Source organism: Miniopterus schreibersii, assembly GCF_964146895.1.
Source record: "Miniopterus schreibersii genome assembly, chromosome: 18".
Classification (NCBI taxonomy): domain Eukaryota; kingdom Metazoa; phylum Chordata; class Mammalia; order Chiroptera; family Miniopteridae; genus Miniopterus; species Miniopterus schreibersii.
In genome coordinates this window covers 21,126,773-21,145,646 of record NC_138121.1, presented here as the reverse complement: position 1 = coordinate 21,145,646, position 18,874 = coordinate 21,126,773, and the positions used below count along the sequence as shown (strand labels likewise).

General features: G+C 43.0%; 1 protein-coding gene across 1 annotated transcript in view; it reads right to left on the bottom strand.

Moving 5' to 3' along the window:
* The window catches only part of WWOX (WW domain containing oxidoreductase), an 861,667-nt gene that overhangs the window by 813,824 nt on the left and 28,969 nt on the right, over positions 1-18,874 (bottom strand). The window contains exon 5 of the mRNA XM_081118786.1: positions 2,579-2,685. Within this exon, the coding sequence (XP_080974912.1) occupies positions 2,579-2,685 (107 nt within the window). The remainder of the gene's footprint in view (positions 1-2,578; positions 2,686-18,874) is intronic.

Here is an 18,874-nt window from a genome sequence, read left to right as displayed (position 1 = left end):
AGACCTGCCAAAGTCCCACAGTTGATTAGGACAAATCCAGGAATTTCTGCTTCTGAGCATCAAACAATAGTTATAACGGGATCAATAACAGATGACTCTGTTCTCATGTAGAAGGAAAAAGGAACACAGTTTTTAAAATGCGTGAACTGTGTTTTAGCATTATCTTCCAAGACTGCTTTAAACATTAATATTATCATATAATATGGTTATTACAGTATCACTAGGGCCCCTCGATTTGATTTTTCTAGTTTAAATATGACATCAGTGGGTAAAGTTTCACAGATTTGACACTCTCCGGTGGGGGTGCTCTTTTACAGTGACAGTGTGGATAGAACCTGGCACAACAACACTAGATGACACACTGGGAAACTGCTACCAAACTTTTAGAAACTCTGAACCAGTGGGCCCGCTGCTAAGAATCTGCCCGACGGGTGTACTCACTCAAGTATATATCAAGAATGCTCACTGCATCATAGTTGAGACCCAGTTTTGAATAAAAATACAAGAGAGACTGAACTTTCAGACAGCATCACCTGGAATAGCAAATCCATGAAAACAACCCGAAAGTCCTCCAAAAAGGGAGACTAGTTAAACAAATGACAGCATAAGCAGACGATGGAGTATTACACAGCAGTTAAAAACAATGAGGTAGATGTATATGAGGAAGACAATAAAAGATTTATAGTATTAAGTAAAAAAAATAAAAAGCGAAGTACATCGTGTGTGTGTTTGCAAGTATAGGCAACCTTTTTCTGGAAGACTGCACAAGAAATGGTTAATAATATTTACATTCCGAGAGAAGGACCGGGAGGGACTGTTACTTTTTATTTAATACCTTCTCGTTTTGTATGAAGATGCAAACCATATGCATATATTACCACTTATTCTCTTTATATAATTCTAAAAATTACTATTATACCACCTAATAGAGGTTATTACTTGTTTAACTTTGGAGCTAGAAAGATACTAAGATAATCAGAAAATAATGGGCCCTGTTTGGGATTTTTAATTAAACCCCAAATAATGAATCTGGTGAGATTAGGCCAAGGGTTCATTTGAAATATACTGAATTTGAAATCCTGCTTGAAAATGCAGAAGCAAATCTTCCTTTTCTTGACTTTCCTAAATTTTCAGTCCAGGGCCCCAGACGTTCTCTTAAACAAACCATGGTCTATTTCTTCAGATGGCAAGAAATCTCCCATGGTATTCAGAAAATGAAGACCGTCCTGGCAAGGATGATGCAGCCCCCGTCACGCTCCACTCCCAGCCTCGTAACTGTCATCTCCCCCTCGCCCCCCCTCGTCCCCCCATTCCCTCTGTCCAGTCTGACCTTCCTCCCACCTTCCCCCTAGTCTTCCTTGAGATCTCAGCTCAGCCGCTTCCTTCTCAGGGACTCTGAATGCCCCCACCTCCCTGGCATTATTCTCCCCATAAGTATGGAGCACCCCATACTTCACAGTACCGCTTACCATTATGTCAAGTTTATACTGACGTTTCTATGTATTGGGTTAAAGCTGCCTTCCGCTGTAAGCTAAAAGTTCTACAAAGACAGTGGTCATCTTGTTTTTCCTTAAGAGTAGGCCCCAGGACCTATGATGATGGTACACCACGTGAATATGTAAATAAATGACAACTGAATAAATGAACGCCGTCTGTCCTTCACACCGAAGCCCAGCGGCCATGTTAAAAGATGACTCAGACTGTGTCACTCTTGGCTCAGACGCTCAAAGGCCTCCCTCACCTTTGCCCCTGAGGCCCCGCGCGACCTCAGAGCATCTCTGCAACCTCTCCCCCTTCCATTTGGCTCCAACCCACTAGCCTCCCTGTGATCCTTGAATCCTCCAGGCTTGTTCCTACCTCTGTGCCTTGGCACGTGCTGCTCCCATTGCTTAAGAAGTATTTCCCCGGACACTGGCAGAGGCTACTTCTTTACTGCATTCAGGTCTCGGATCGAATGTCACACCTTTAGGGGGGTCTCTGCTGACCACCTAATCTGAAAGAGCCCACGCTGTCCCTCCTCACCCTCATGCTGCTTTATTACCTTTCACTGTATTTATAACGACCTGGCCTCATGGTCTGTTTCTCCTGCCTAGACGGTAAGCCCATAAGTGTAGGGATTGTGTTTTGTTTGATGCTACATCCTTAGACCCAAGAGCACTGCAAGCCCTCGATGAACATTTGTGCACAGATATATCTACACAGAGAGAAAAATCAATATGGGAAACAGAGACAGGGTTAAAGTCTGCTTCTCCCAAAACCTAAAAACCATAAGCATAACTAGTTGTACTCAGGGGCGTTAACCACATTTTATTTTTCTTAATAAATGAACTAAATGAGTGAACATTTCTCAACTTCTGACTATAGAGCAGATGACACTGACAATGAGCTATAAACAAATGTGTGGATAACGGGCTTGCCTGTACTTTTCATTCATAAAGTAAACAAAGTGAACATGGCTTTAAAAGTAAAGAAAACATTATTCCAAGAGCAATAAACTTTATGCACTATACTAAAACCTCCACGTGTTTATCCCAGCGTGTGTATTTGACAATTAAAAAACAGTCAAGTGCTTGCTTACCCATTCTCCTAAAATGCGTGACATGGCTTCATTGGCTCTGGTCATATTCCTACAGGCCAGGATCACATGAGCACCATGGAGGGCGAAAGACTTGGCGGTTTCAAACCCTATGGTTTAAAGGAAAGTCAATATTAGAAATCACAAATGCAAAATGCTGAGTCATGATGAATGGCCTTTACGAGCACCACACATTACCTTAGTGGTTCTCAACCAGAGGCAATTTTGCCCCCTAGGAGACAGTTGCAAATGTCTAGAGACATTTTCAGTGGCCACAGGTGGGGATGGCATTCAACAGGTATCTAGTGGATAAAGGCCAGGGATGCCACATATCCTGCAATGCCCAGGACAGCCCCGACAGCAAAGACACCGAAAGGCTGCAGGTTTGACTCCCAGTCAAGGCACATACCTAGATTGTGGGTTTGATCACTGGTTGGGGCACCTACGGAAGGCAACTGATTGATGTTTCTCTCTCTCTCAAATCAATAAAAACATATCCTCAGGCAAGGCTTAAAAAATATATTATATATATATATATATATATATATATATATATATATATATATTATATATATAATATATATTTTTTTTTCCCCCCCAAAACAAACCTGTTATTGACAAAATAACCTCTAGCAAAGGACTTTTTATTACCAGAAAGAACACATCTGACATGTTGGCAGCAATGGGCTGCGGGCATAAGTTTGCACCTGGTCTCCCTTAGATAATTCCTGACTGTGGTTATGGCTGGGCCATCTGTCCCCGTGTTGTGGGAAATTACAGTGTGGCTCTTCCATCTTCCTTATCTGAGCAACGCCTTACACGTTGCTAGTCTACTCTTAAAAGCTGCAACAGACAACTCCGTTTCCTCATGCTTTACAACTGCCTTTGGAACAGAAACAAAGCATGGATATTTCAAAAGATGATGGCTTAACAGGAAGGACCATAACATTTTTATAGTGAACCATATCTCTAGAGTGTGGAGTTTTGTAAAAAAAAAAAAAAGGTTTAATAATGCTACCTACTGCGAAAGTCCTGGAAAAGTGCAGGAGAAGAGCATCCCTCACTCCCGTAAGACCACGGCTATGGCCAGTTTAATTAGCTAAATGTAGTAATGCTAAGCCAATTCTGCACAGTGCCAAAGTTTGTGCAAAATATTGAAGGCAATGGTTTACTAAATTTAATAACCTGATTCATCTTATAAAAAATTAACTTTATGACAATGCTTAAATTGAATCAGCTTAACTGCACAGAGGTGGCAAGAGTGTGTTCGGAAGAATATTTAAAGGTAATAGTACAAAGAAAATAAGGGAACACATTTTAAAACAACGGTAGCATCAGTTTTCCTACACTTGTTCCAGATGATCTGATCGGGAAAATGAAGAGGTCATGGAGGCTTCATATCTCTGTCTTGGGTTTTAAGCTCTGCATACAGACTTTAAAGTACCATAAAAGGTAAAACATACCAAAAATATTAAATACCTGTTTATCTTACACTAGTTTTCATTCTCTAGAATGGTGATCACAGGATAAATCAAGCCCAGGCACCTGTTTTGTTTGGCCGACCTTTGTTTCCCTCCCTCTCCCTCCCTCCCTCCCTCGCTTCCTTCCTTTCTAATATGAATTAGTTGCCAGCATTTAAAAAATCAGGGAGATCACATATATGAAAGTAGACATCCAACTTCTCAGAAAAACCTTACCATGCTGGGCCCCCAAACCCCCTTGCTGCTGCTGCAGGCTAGAGATGGGGCTTGTACCGTCCTGATGGCCAAGGCAACCACCCACACTGCTGACAAACCTGTCAGGCCACTGAAGGCCTTTGACGCTCAGATGTGCATTATCTGGGGAAGATTCCTGCTAGAGACAATGGCTCAGGCCTTACCACAAAAACAGCCTCAAACCGAATGTTCACATCTGAACTGCCAAATCTCAAAGAATGTTTCACGTCGACCTGCTTGAGATTTTATTTAAGCCACGTCGAGTCCTACACTACCAAGCACGAGATGATCAGGACTAGCTGGGCCTGGGAAGACCTGGCGGCAGCACTCGGCTTTGCACAGAGAAACACAAGGGCGAGGGCGAGGACTCGGGATCTGCAGGGGCTTGGATTTACAGCGCAATTTCCTTTACCCTCCTTCTTTGCATCTCCCAAATGTCACTGCGTAGTAGCGGGAACCCTGGACCAAGAACTATATTGGGACCAAAGGACACAGAGATGAACCAGACAAGCAATAAAGAGAGGGTGCGTGGCAAAGCAAGGCCAAGGGTCGGCGAGGGTCCCATGTGAGTGAGAAACAGGAAACGCAACAGGAGATGAAACCCTGGGCCCCAAACTAAAACCGTGGGGCTCTTTTGTACATGGCAGGCATCATGTGAAAGAACTTGGGCAGGAAGTAGCACTACAAATTATTATTATTATTATTATTATTATTATTATTATTTCATCCATTTAAGATGCCTCTGGTGGTCACACAGAAGATAGACTCGCTGAAGACACTGAAGCCTTGTGACCAGCCAGGAGGGGATGAGATGCCCTCTTATGCTGAACAGCTAAGGGGAAACTAGAAAACCATCTGGGAAGCAAAAATCTATAAAGCCTGAGGACTGCCCGAGTCCACTTTTGAGAGAGTACCCAAGCTCTCCAAGGATGCCAGCTGGGCGACCGGTGAGGTTGGCAATTGGTTTACCCAGACAAGGGATACAGACCAGACGGAGGGGTGGTGTGTCTATAGCGCAGGGGGTGGGACAGTGGCCACACCCAATGAGACGCACTGCAAGGTTGGATGGACAGGGATAGTCACCGAGTCCTCAGGCACGAAGAACATCAGGCTGGGAACCCAGGCCCAGCAACTACTGACAGGGCCCCCACTGAAATAGGAGCTGAAAACAAGGCCATTTCTCTCCCCAACACCAGGAAGGTTCTTCTCATTTGAGTTTTTTAATTTTCTCCATATTGTGGCTCTACTTGGGCAGTGTCCCCATTTACTGTAAATTATGGTTTTAATTATCATTTTTATTAAGATGCCCAAAGGAGCTGGGGCTTACGGCACCCGCAATTTCTAATGGGTTGTTATTATTAATTTATAATTGTGGAACACTGGAGACAAATGTTACTTGTAACTGTACACAATTAAAAGGCCACAGAGATGGTGATTCCCTCCCCCCCAGCACCCCACCCCCTACAAGAACAGATCACTAACGCATCTCTAGGAACCAACCAACAAGTTGCAGAATCTTCCAGCACGAGTCATCTCCCTCCCTGGAGACCTACTGCCACATATACAGCAAGAAGATAAGCTTAATGTCTTTCACCCTGAGTTAGACCTGGGGACAATTCAAGTTTGGGGTCAATTTTTGTGTTAATAAACCAGTAGCTTAAAGGATGCGAGTTTCTTCTATGTTCTCCTAAAAGTATAAGGACCCTGCTTTCCACACTGATCTGATTAATGTAAGTGAAATTACGGTGACATGACTCTGACCATGATACTGAAATCTAACTCTCCGAGGGTACTTCAGGGGAAGTTTCGGACATACATTCACCACAAGAGTAAGGCCAATGCCACAAGCACAGTAACCAGAGAATCCACAGTGCTGTTTCTGTAGTCACTTTAATTACCCAAATGATCACATTTACCTCACACAACATTTCGATTACATAGTTCTCAGTTCCAAAGAATTATAAATTGTGCTCACTAAACACTAACCACAGCTGCCAACTCGAGAAATTACAAAACTACACAGGTCTCTCCAGGGGAAAATAAGTCATAACCAGCCCTGCTTTTAAATGTATCTGTAATATACAGCTAGCAACAAGGGGTTCCTAAATCCCCCTGATAACATAAACGGATCTCAAATATAAATACATACCAAAGAAAGATACCGATTCGAGAGATGAGAATACAGAAGCAGGGAATGGTCAGCTCAGTGCGGAATATCTTTTTGAAATATCACCAGGCGGCATTCACATGCTGTGAGCAGGATAATGTTTTGTAAAGCTACATAATAAATTCCAAGTGACTTCCCGGGATCTCTCAGGAGGCGACGCTGACCCGCAGGCTGCCTACTCCTGCTGCCTCTGAGCTGGGTGAGTAAGCTCTCATCTAGCCTTCCGGGGACAGGGCAGATTCCAGGGTGTTAAGAATCACAGTGAGGCCCGGCCGGCGTGGCTCAGCAGTTGAACATCGACCTAGGATCCAGGCGATCGGGGTTCGATTCCCGGTCAGGGCACACGCCCGGGTTGCGGGCTCGATCCCCAGTCAGGGGCATGCAGGAGGCAGCCGATCAATGACTCTCTCATCATTGATGTTTCTCTCTCTCTCTCTCCCTCTCCTTTCCTCTCTCTGAAATCAATAAAGATATATTAAAAAAAAAAAAAAAAAATGAATCACAGTGAGGAAAAGGCCCAAAGATTACAATGAGCATGGGTCTAGGCAGGCCCAGTGAAGACAGAACCTGTAAGGGCAACGAAACTGTGCAGCGTCCATGTCAGAAAGGGTACGGGGGAACCAGGCAACTGCATATATGAACAGGAGAGAAGAGGGGAGCAGAATACAAAATGTCTCAGCATCTTTGGGGGGCGATGGGGCTCTAGCTATCAAATCGTACGTGGACATGCCCTTGACCCAGCTATTCCACCATCAGTGAGGTTAAATAAATTACACAGCAGGAATAGAACAAAACACTGTGCTGCAATTTAAAAGGGTGAGGTGAAGTGAGATGGAGACACCAGAAAATATCTACATGTTACATTAGTCAAGAAGAAAAATATCAAAGTACAGAACAGCATGCAGGTATGACCCCACTAATGAAACACAAAGGTAGGAAAGGCATGTGCTTGATATGCGTGAACGCTGATTACTTTGGGCAAGAAAGCTGCTGGTCAGGGGCAAGGAAGACTGATTGTGCATTAGAGAACACCTATGCTATTTCAAGTGTTAACACATGCATGTATGCCTGTTACAGAAGGAAACCAAAAATAAAAAAACTGAATGATACCTAGTTGGTAATTTATAGGCCTTCATAAATGTTAATACAGAGACATGAAGGTAAATGGGAATGGGAAGAAACCTATTTCTATGCCACACAGTACATTTTTTGAGGATCCTTAGTTTTAGAGAAGACCTCTGAAAGAATGTAAGTTGGAGGACATGGGGCATTATTACGTGTTGGGCACTACGCCCGGCGCTTTATGAAATATATTATCTCATCTAAGGCGCACTTCGCAAAACCCCCATGAAGTGTCAATGTCATCATTTCCTATATGAGAACACCTGCAATCCCAAAGGTTAAGGGACTCACAGGGGATCAGAGGGCAAAAAAGAAGGATCCCCAGGTGGTGTGGTCTGAGTTCAAAGCAGGTGGCCCCCCATTCGGCCTCCGAATCACCACTCCCCACGTGGGGTTAAAGGCACAAACTCGGAGCCCCTTCAGGGCAGAAAACACCACCTGGGAACACTGCCCACCAGGCCAACTGCCTGCTAACTATATCCATTAAATGTGACTTAGAGAATTCAATGTCTATTCTTTGGGACTCTTATGGTATGTTTACATTCTTCGCATTTGTATAGTTTAAACTAAACTTACTAAGCAATTCCGTCTCCTTCTGAAGGAGACAGAAATGGTCCAAATGTAGGGGCTTCACTGTCAACAGCCAGCCAGTGCCTATTTCTTCTCTGTGTCATTAGGTCAAGGCAAAGAATTTGGGCCTCTTCAGCGACTTTATTGCATAAACATGCTTAGTTTATGGAATCCGTCCCCAGACTGTGACACATTACCAAATTATCTTCTCTCTTATTTAAAATTTCACCACGGGGCTCAGAGTGAGCACTCTATCCTTTGCTTTCACAAACATTTTCCCTCGGCGGGTGAGCCCTCTATGTAGATAACTAATCTGCGGTAACAGTTTCTCTCCGCATTCTCCAAGGTCAATAACTTACAAGCATCCAAGGTAATTTAACTGTCTCGACGCTTCCAACCAATAAGTCACTTCGTATGGGACGCTCTTAACACCGTATCCATTACGGATTTTGCTCAGATTCTTCTTTAATTTCTAAAAGGCTTCAGTGCCAAACATTAGAGGACTATCTTTATTAAAACTGAAGGTAAAGAGCCCCACCCCCACCCCAATAAGGCGAAAGAAGTATCATGTAGGATTTTTTAACAAAGTGTAAATGGCACTTCTATACGCTTGGCCCAGAGCCTTAGGGAGAAAGAACAGGATGAAACAGAAGAAACAAAAACAAAGGCTTCTAAGTAAAAACAAAATTTTAATCCAGCAGACTGGACATAGAGACCACTATGTCTTTTAAAGGCTCTCCACAGGATGAAGTGCCCTTCACGCCCTGGCATTAATAAGGGAAAGAATACAATGTCTCTATCATTTCAAACCCGGCACATGCTGTCTAGCCCAAGTCTATGGTCTTCAGACAGCAAGTCGGTGTAACGAACAAATCACAGGCACACATGCACATGTGCACGTACACACACACACACACACACACACACACACACACGGCGGCGTCACCCCTTATAATTCCACACTCACAGCAGTATCTACTAAGAGATCCAAAGTGTTTCTGGTTTTCAGAAGTGGAAAGATTTACCCTGAAGTTAGGCCTTTTTTTCCTTTGATGGATAAATTTACAGCCACTTCAAGAGGAGCGCAGAGCGCGACGTGGACTCTGCGAGCGCGCTTGTATTATATTACGGAGCGGCTCATTGTTTTCACAGCTGGGCCAGGATTTCCTTTCAGGACTGCGGCCTCCGTTGCTCTGTCGTCTGCCCAAGATGGGGTTCTTTGATTTAGAGCAAACGGGGGCGGCCACGAAGGTCCTGCTCCCACTCTTGTCCAAAAAGAGAACCCTTTCTTTTACTTTCTTAATTACCAGTGGGGCCATGGTCAGCCTGTCTCCCAACGTATTTTCCACTCCTGTCAATTAAGAAGTGCTTAGGAAGAGATTGTTTACAATAAAAAAAACTTCTGCATTCCACAAAGAGCTTGCAGAAGCGAAAAGCCTGTTCCAGCCTACATCGTCAATGTGACTGCCTTTCTAATTCAAGCCTACCCCCACCCCTTCTTTTTAGATCGACCTTGGCTCTCACCTTTTTAAAAAGTGGTATATGACTTTGCCTCTTAAAAAGATTAAATTATTTATGCTCCCAAAGTCATGTGGAGATACTCAAAACACCAGGCTGGGAAAATTCAACACTTCTCTCAGGCTCACTTTTAAAGTGTCCAAATTGACTTAACATTCTCCATCACATACAAACTTTGTCAGATGCAACTTCTGGGAAGTAGGACTTAAATTCAGTTGTCGAAGCTAGACACGAGGGAGAAAGTTCCATTGACGCTGTGCTCCCTTTAGGTCAGGTCCTAAAATCAGTGACTCCTACAACTCCTTAGTCAGTAACAAAATCGGTAACTGAGATTGGTTAGGAAGAGTGAAATGAAAGATCTGCTCAGATAAGATGTAAAGCACTTTAAAGCAAATTGAGTTAAACCTCATTAAAGGGTAAGCCTTACCTTGTAGTCATTAGGAAAAAATACTTGATAATCTATATAACCAGGTCACCTTCTTATATGATGTATTTAATATAATCCCTTTCAGTTTTATAAAGTCTAACAGCGGTTTGGCTGTGTGTATCTCTGTTGTCACTTCGGTCTCTTAAAACACAGACACTATCTCAATTCAACTTGAAAATATATAATTTTAAAAAGCTAAATAAAATTTTAAACAATAATAAAAATTAAAATTAAACAAAATTGGGGGGGAGTGCTTGTGACTTGGAAACCTGTCTTCAAAACCAGGCTTTGCCAATCACTAGCCTGGATAACTCATCTAAATCCTCTATACCTCAGTTTCTTCATATGCAAACAGGGATGGCAACGCACCTGTGACATGAGTTTGCAGAGTTGAGTGGAAAAAAGAAAGAAAGGAAGGAAGGGAGGGAAGGAGGGAGGGAAGGACAGAAGGAGTAACGACAATTCTCTAAAAACTCTAAAACAACATCAAAAGAGACATAAGTTTCTGCTTCTGGTGAGCTCTCTTGCAGCAGTCCTGGGTGCAAGGTACCTGCAACGTTGGCTTTCAGAAGAAGTAGTAAAGAAAGTCCTCACTTCACTTCCTTCCATAGCCAGAGTGCACAGAACAAAGCACAAAGAATCGTTACACACTCAGTGATCACAGAGCCTGGGTCCCCGAGGGATCTGCAATTTGCTAAAGAAACTCTCCTTGATGAAAATCCAACTGGCTCGCAAGGGGGAGAGAAAGGAAGATTTTAGGTTTTTAGTCTGATAGCGTTTTGTTTTGGAACACCATGCCAAGGGACTGGTGAAACATGCCACTTTTAAAACCTACACCTCTCAGGAAACGTGTAATCTAACCCTCAGCTGTGATCAGGCACCTGCTTGGTGTGAATGTCAGGGAAGTGCAGAGCGCCTTCCAGGCGAGGCTGGTTTGCCTGACTCCCTGCGACTCGGCCAGCTGTGAAGTTGTGTTTGGCTCCCATCATGCAGCTGCTGCCTCTGGGCCAAGAGAGCCCCAGCAGGAGTCCCCACGTAGGTAATATGCCCAATTAGGGATTAGGCTCAACTTCCATTCAAAGAGGAGGGAGGGAGAGCTCAGAGTTGGTGAAGGCATGCGGGCCCCAACGGAGGACTCCAGCTTGCACAGAGCTTCCTTTCAAACTGTGAGCCCCGAGGGGCCTCAGCCCCCAGCGGTGGGAGCCTATGCAATCGGGGAACAGCCGCAAAGATGCTGATGGAGAATCTCCTTCCTAGATTAGATGGCTTGAGGAGGCATTCTCGACTAGATTTTTTATTTGGCTCAAACCTGCAGCCTGCCCCTCAAGCACACAGTGTTTCAAAGGCCCTGTTAGGATAAGGTACACTAGATTTTCTTCAGTGCTTTACGACAAATACAGAAAAGGAAAGAAGCATGAAATCTAAGAAATTTCTTAAAGGTAAAGCAGACTAGGAGTCATACTGATTGTTATGGACTGAACTGTGTCCTCTTAAAATTCATATTGGGTCTTAACCCGTGATGTGACTGTTTTAGAGATGGGGCCTTTAAGGAGGTGATTAAAGTTAAATGAAAATGAACAAACACAACAGAAACAGACTCATACGCAGAGAACAGACGGATGGCAGCCAGAGAGGAGGGGGGTTTGGGGGCTGGGTGAAAAAGGTGAAGGCATTAAGAAGTGCAAACTGGTAGTTACAAAATAATGATGGGATGTAGAGTATAGCATAGGAAATACAGTCAATAATATGGTAATAATTAAGTATGTTGCCAGGTGGGTGGGTACTTGAAATGTCATGGGGAACACTCTGTAAAGTATATGACACTAATGCAAAATAACACTGAATGTAAACTGTAATTGAAAAATAAAATTTTAATTTTTAAAAAAAAGTTCAATTGGGTCATAAGGGTGGGGCCCTAATCCAGCGTGACTTGCGTCCTTGTAAGAGAGACCAGGGATATGTGCACCCAGAGGAAAGACCATGGGAGGGCACAGAAAATGGGGACATCTGCAAGGCAAAGAGAGGGGCCTCAGGAGAAACCAACCCTGCTGACACCTTGATCTTGGACTCCCGGCCTCCAGAACTGTGAGAAATAAATTTCTGTTGTTTAAGCTGCCCAGTCTGCGGTAGTTTTTTTTTTTTTTTTTATAGTAACCCGAGCAGACTAAGACACTGGTGCTTTTGACCAGATGAGAAGAAAAGGCAGAGTCCCCTCAGCTTCTCAGCCACGGGAGTAAGATGGAAGTATTTATGTCATCCCTAAAAGAGGTAAGTAACTGAGGTGGAATAGATGAGACTTCTGTTGGAAATCTAACTTCTCCTTGGAGTCTCTCTTAAGAAAACTGAAAAACACATCTGCAAGTGGAAGAGAGATCTAGCTCCTTGCTGCTCAGACAGTGGCAGAATCCCCTGGGACCGGGTGAGAAGTGCACATTCTCGGGCCCCACCCCCGACCTGCTGAGTCAGAGACTCTGGGTGTTGGGCCATCGATCTGTGTTCTAACAAGCCCTTCAGGGGACTCAGATGGTGAAGATCCTCTGGTCTTGTTAATGCCCAGAACTCACCTCCTCTAACAACACATGTTGTATGATGCATCACATGGACACACTACTTTTACATCACAGTCCCATTTAACCCTCCTATGATTAGGTCACAGGCATTTGATGTTATTATACCTATTATGCAGATAAGGAAAACTGAGGCTCAGAAAAGCCAAGGTCAAACAGCTTGCAAGTTAAAAGAATAAAAAGTGGGCTCCAGGATCTGCCTGTCAAAAGCCCCTTACAGTTTCTTCCTTGGCAAAGTCAGTTCTCTCTCTGAATGCTGTCTCCCCCTCCCCATACCTTCTCTTCCTGGCACCATCCGGTAAGGGTTACTCTTTGGAGTCAGACAGACCTGAGTTAGAATCCAGCCTCTGCCACTTTCTGGCAACCTTTGAGCCTTGAGAGGGATGCTGAATGTTCTAGGTTGAATTGTGTCCCCCGCCTCAAAATTCGTATGTTCATATGTTGAAGTCCGAAAACTCTGTATCTCAGAATGCAACTTAATTTGAAGATAGGGTCTTTGCAGAGGTAATTAAGCTAAAGTGAGATGATTATGCTGAGCCCTAATACAATATGATGATGTCCTTATCAAAAGAGGAAATTTGGACACAGCATACGTAGGGGGAGGACACCATGTGAACAGGAAGATGGCCATCTATAAACCAAAGAGAGGCCTGGATCAGAGCCTTCCTCACAGCCCTCAGAAGGAACCAACACTGCCAGCACCTTGATTTCAGACTTCTATTCTCCAGAACTAAGAGACAATAAACTTCTGTTGTTTAAGCTACCCAGTCTGTGGGACTTTGTTACAGCCGCCCCAGGAAACTGACATACTTAACTCTATGAACCTCAGTTTTTTCATCTATAGAAGGGGAATATGAAGAAGATGTACTCTTACAGGGTTGTTAGGAAATTCAAATGAGATAACTTGCAGAGCTTTTGGCAAGTAGCAAGTTCTCAATCCATTAGGCTTATGGCTAATACAACATTAGCTAAAATGTTCTCCATGTGATTTATATCTCAAATTCTCCTATGGAAATCTAAAAATCTGTATGGAAAACTAAATAGAATGAACCTTAGATTCTCTGGTAGCTATGCTGTTCAACAATTAATAGCTGATGAATTAATAGTTGAACTCCTTCCAAAATGTATGTAAAGCAGTATATAATAAACACCCACATACAACACAGTAATTTAAAATTACATGGAAATCGGTGGTTACCTGGAAAAAGATGGGGGGAGGGGGTGGCGGTGACAAGTTTCCTGGGGAAAAGGCAGGAGGAAAATTTCTGTGGAAATGTAAATGTTCTATATCTTCATTGGGATAGTGGTTTACCTGGGTGTAGACACGTGTCAAAAGTCACCCATGTGCACCATTAAAATGTATGAGTTATATTATATGTGCCATACCTCAAAAAAGTTGCTATTTTTTCAAAAGTGAAAATTTGTGCCCATATTAAGAAAAAACCAAACAACTGATCTACCAAGAATCTGAACTAAGCTGTTTCCCTACTTGAGTATTTACATGTTAATTCTGAGCTTCCTGGCAACAAGGTGAAGAAGGGAAATAGAATACTTTATAAAGCCTTCTTTATTAAATGAAGAAAAGCATGTCAATTCTTTAGGAGAGGTGAGCTTTGTTTAACAACTGTGAAACTTTATCAGAGGAATCCCTATATGAGAAATGTGTGTTAACAGAATAAACCATGGGTTGGCAAACTTTTCCTGTAAAAGGTGAGATATTAAATATTATGGGCTTTGAGGGCCATATGGTCTCTGTCACAACCACTCAATTCTGCTGTTTTAAAATAACATGAAAGTAACCACAGACAAGTAAATGAGTGGATGTTGCAGTGTTCCAATAAAACTTTATTTACAATAATAAGCATAGGAGGGCTAGATTTGGCACCATAGTTTGCCGAACCCTGGAATATGATGCACTTTTAACATTCAATTCTAAGCTGACCTGAAGCCAAACATGGAAACAAAACAGGGAAAGATATAAAGGTGACCTTGACCTGTAGATTTTCTATGAAAGGAAACGTTAATAATTACAACAGCCAAGTCAAGAAACCATGTGGATAACAACCACAGAAAATTTAATTTTAGATGGTTTACAAGATTCCATGAAAGCATCTATAAAGAGAATCTCGTTAAAACAAATATAAAAGAAATTTTTAAAGTATTCAATTTGCATCAAAATCTTATTACACTGTTTGTTTCACCCTGAATTTCATTCAACTTACTATAACTGCATTCATTGGCTTTTCATTGCAAAGCTGGATATTTAACTATAAACTACATCCTGCCTCTCCCTTTGTGTGTAAAATTGACAAATGTGTTGTTTTTGGATTCCAGAATTCTGGAGAAAGCCAACTTAAATGAATTAAGATGACTAATGTGTTGATTCTGTTTCCAATCCAACAAAATGTTAATGTAAGAACTCATGTCATATGATGCTATGTGTTTTAGTTCAAATTTAACATCAAATATTGAATAAGGCAGTTTCTAAGTAAATTACCAAGCTAAAAATATTCCTTCGGCGTAGCAAGAACTCCATCTTGTTTAAGTAAATGGAAATTTGAACATCTTTGCTCAGATCAGCCTAAATAAGAAATTAGAAAAATGCAAACCTCCATTACAGTCAACAGCATCGATTCCATCTTTCTGTGCCAAGTAGCACAGTCCTGTGTATCAAGGAGGAGGAGTCATTTAACGTGATTCAGCCATAATCACGACTTTAAGCAGCGTTCCGCAGGCAACAAACACTTAAGCAAAACAATGCGTTTCTGGAGTTCCAGGTGAGTAATCACATCCACGGTGCATGACCATCAAGACAGCACAGATAGAGTATAACTGACGACCCAAGTGTCTTTGAACATCCAGCTACTACAGGGTGTCTGGCTTATGAGTCCTTTTGCAGCATGACAATCTTTTTACAAATGTTTTCATTGCATTTACTTAACATTTGGCAGAGGGATTCCTGTGGCTATAACATACTGCTACACAGTTTTGTTTTAAGTAAACTAACATTAGTTTTTCATCACGTGATATGGAGTAATTTCTATTTCCACAGAGGCGGTAACTATTACACTTTTAAAAACTGTTGGAAGTATTGCAAAGCCTGAATTCAATTCCATAAACATTAACCATGCACCTTCCATGAGTAAGGCACTAAATGTCAGGTCTTGGAGGTTCAGCTAATTCTAATATCAAACCTTTCCAGTTTTCATAAACTAATTATATTTGCTGACCATCAAAAAAAATAATAATTTCAATAATTACCTTCAGTGTGAAAATCAAATCTATTAAGACATTATAAAAAGAAGAAAACCGATAATTGGAGGGCCCTCTCTTTCAAAAAAAAGAAATTTAAAATTTTATAAGGAGGAATTTAGAAACCCGGGGTCTAGAAATGGAAACTACACAGAATATATGTATTTTGCCCCTAGGTTTTAGATTTGACTATGACAGGCTGTCAGTAACTGAATTTTTTTCATTATCTGCCAGTTATTTAGGAAATTTCCATTGTTTGGCAAAGGGCAATTCTGAAATCAATACTTTAGTAATTCCATGCCGATAAACTTCCATCAGATAGTGACCAATACAATTCAAAGTTAGCGTCCACATCTCTAGGCATATTTTTACTTTTAATTCTATTCAGTGATCTTTTTTTTTTAAATGAAATGATTCTCTAGAGCAAGTATATGTATTTAACTGCTACTAACAATTACGATTCGTGAAAATTATCAGGATTTTGTAATTCGGAGTCCATGGATTATCCTTCCCTCCCCCCAAAACTGCACTCAAATGCCTGGCTAGGAATACATTTATTTTCCCCCTGTGGAAAGGGGCCACAGGTCCCACATCATTCTCAAAGAAATACAGAATGGGGGGGGGGTTAAAATCCAGTGACCTGGAATATTTTTTTTCTAGGCAGAAAGCTGTGAAAACATTTTGTTTGTTCCTCTGAAAGATAAACAGAAAGAAGTCAAATATTGTGTACTTAAAACAGTCTCAGAACAAGTCCATCCGTGCATCCCTACCATCTCAGCATCAGAACTGGAACCTTAACCATTACAAAACCAAACCCCGCTCAGCACCTAAATTACCCCTGCAGCATCCACAAGGAACGGCCACCCAGGCTGCTTAAAACACCTGTGTGACCGGGAACTAACCCATTTGCTCAAGGCAGCCTGTTCTGTTATTGGAAAGCAATGGCAATCCCCCACTTGGTTTCTAATGGGTGATAAAAACAGGACAAAGGAAAAACTATTTCCAAAAGTCATTCACCATACGAAAGTGACCTCCACAGGGGTAGGAATATTTCATTCCCTGCTGTATCCCCAGGTCCTGGAACAGTGCCGGGTACACAGGAGGCGCTCGGTAAGTACTTGTTAGAAGAATGACTATTGAATGACTGCAATTCATCTGGGTGGCATCAATAAGAGAAGGAAACGCCTCTTTTACAGCAGGGTTCTTATGGGTTGAATTGTGTCGCTCTAAAAAATGTGGAAGTCCTAACCCCCAGAACCTCGGGATGTGAGTTTATTTGGAAATCGGGCCTTTAGAGAGGTAATCACGTCAAAATTAGATCATTGTGTCAGCGCTCTAGTCCAACATGACTAGTGTCCCTATAAAAGAGGACATTTAGACAGACACACATAGAGGAACATGATGTGAAAAGACACAAGGAGACGCCATGTGAAGTCGGAGGAGGCCGGGATAGAGCCACCACAAGCCAGGAAATAGCTGCGCCTGCTGGAAGCTGAAAGAGACACGGAGGGACCCTTCCCCTCCAGGTTTCGGAGGGAGCACGACCCTGCCAACACCTTCAGTTTACCCTTCTAGCCTCCAGAACTTGGAAATGATGAATTTCTGGTTAAGTCACTCAGTTTGCGGTACTCTGTTTATGGCAGCCTGAGCTCACTCAAACAACAGGAAATAAGGTTAAAGCCCCAGAATTCATCACAAACTGGGGCTTATTTATATTCCTGATGGTGTTTTAACCTTATTTAAGGAGACCTTTAAGTGACGAACTGTTCTTATCAGGGCGCAAGAGATCTGAGTAACGGTGCAAGGGGTGGACTGTACTGGTTACCTGTCAAATACAAGTTCTCCCAGCCCCGTCTTACAGCAGCTATGGCTGCAGCCACTAGGCCCATGTAGCCTTCCACCAGCTTCACACAAATGCAGTTGGACAGCCCCACTGGGGCTGCAGCGTGGATTCCTCCGTTCATTTCTATCGCGGTTTCTCTGACAATGCAGCCTGGGATGCATGCAGAAACCTGCTTGGGGCTCGTGAATGTGAGACTGCAACATGCTGAGGCCTTGGTACCTGTGGGGCTACCCTGGTCTGATGGGGACGGGACCCAGCGGGTAAATGCATCCCCCCTTCATTCTGCAGGCTGGCAGGGCTGAGGTGCACTTCATCCAGCTCCTCAGAAAATCCCTTGGGACTGAGCACCCAAGCGCTGTGCAGCGCAGTGACACATCCTCACTCATGTTCTCTGAAATCATGTCCAAAATTATCTACAGGTCAGTCTTTGTAATGGGTTCTGCTTTTGGGAGAACCAAAAAAAAACCCTCTTAAGACAGCTTCAGCATGGAAAACTTACAACCTCCGTTTCTCTAAGAGGTGACTCATTAGAAAAGTTTTCCCTCCGCCCTCATCAGCTGAATGCTGGTTGCCTGCAGGGTTGTCCGTGGGTCCCGGCTCTGTCCCTGATGTAAGCCAGGATTCTTTCTCTCCTGGAGAGCTATCGCCAAGAACTAACTTGTACGGACCTTTCCTTCCACTACTCAACTAACGCAGGCTCCTAGGGCATGACTTGACAGCTTTGCCAGCCCTTGGCTTGCCTGCGCTCCATCCGGAAATGCACACTGTCTTCTAGAGGTGGTCTGATCACCGGGACTGTGTGCCTTTCTTTACAACAAGCCTTGAAGGTTCCAAACAACCAAAAGTATGAACAGGTTGTCAACACTGGAGGCTTTATCTCTGCTAATATTAAGGGTTGCGAGACGCGTGGCATGGAAGAGACACTCCTCTGAGCAGCGGTAGGTAATAGAGATGCCAAGTGACGACTGCAATTCAGAGGCCCCGCTCCCCTCACATCAGTGGAGAGGCCCATTAGCACTTAGCTCCCGCTCTCCCGCCGTGTGGAGCACGTGGCTCCCACGGGCTTGATTACGGTCGGAGGCAGCTGGGTGATTGCTGCTGAAGTCGGGCCGACGCCT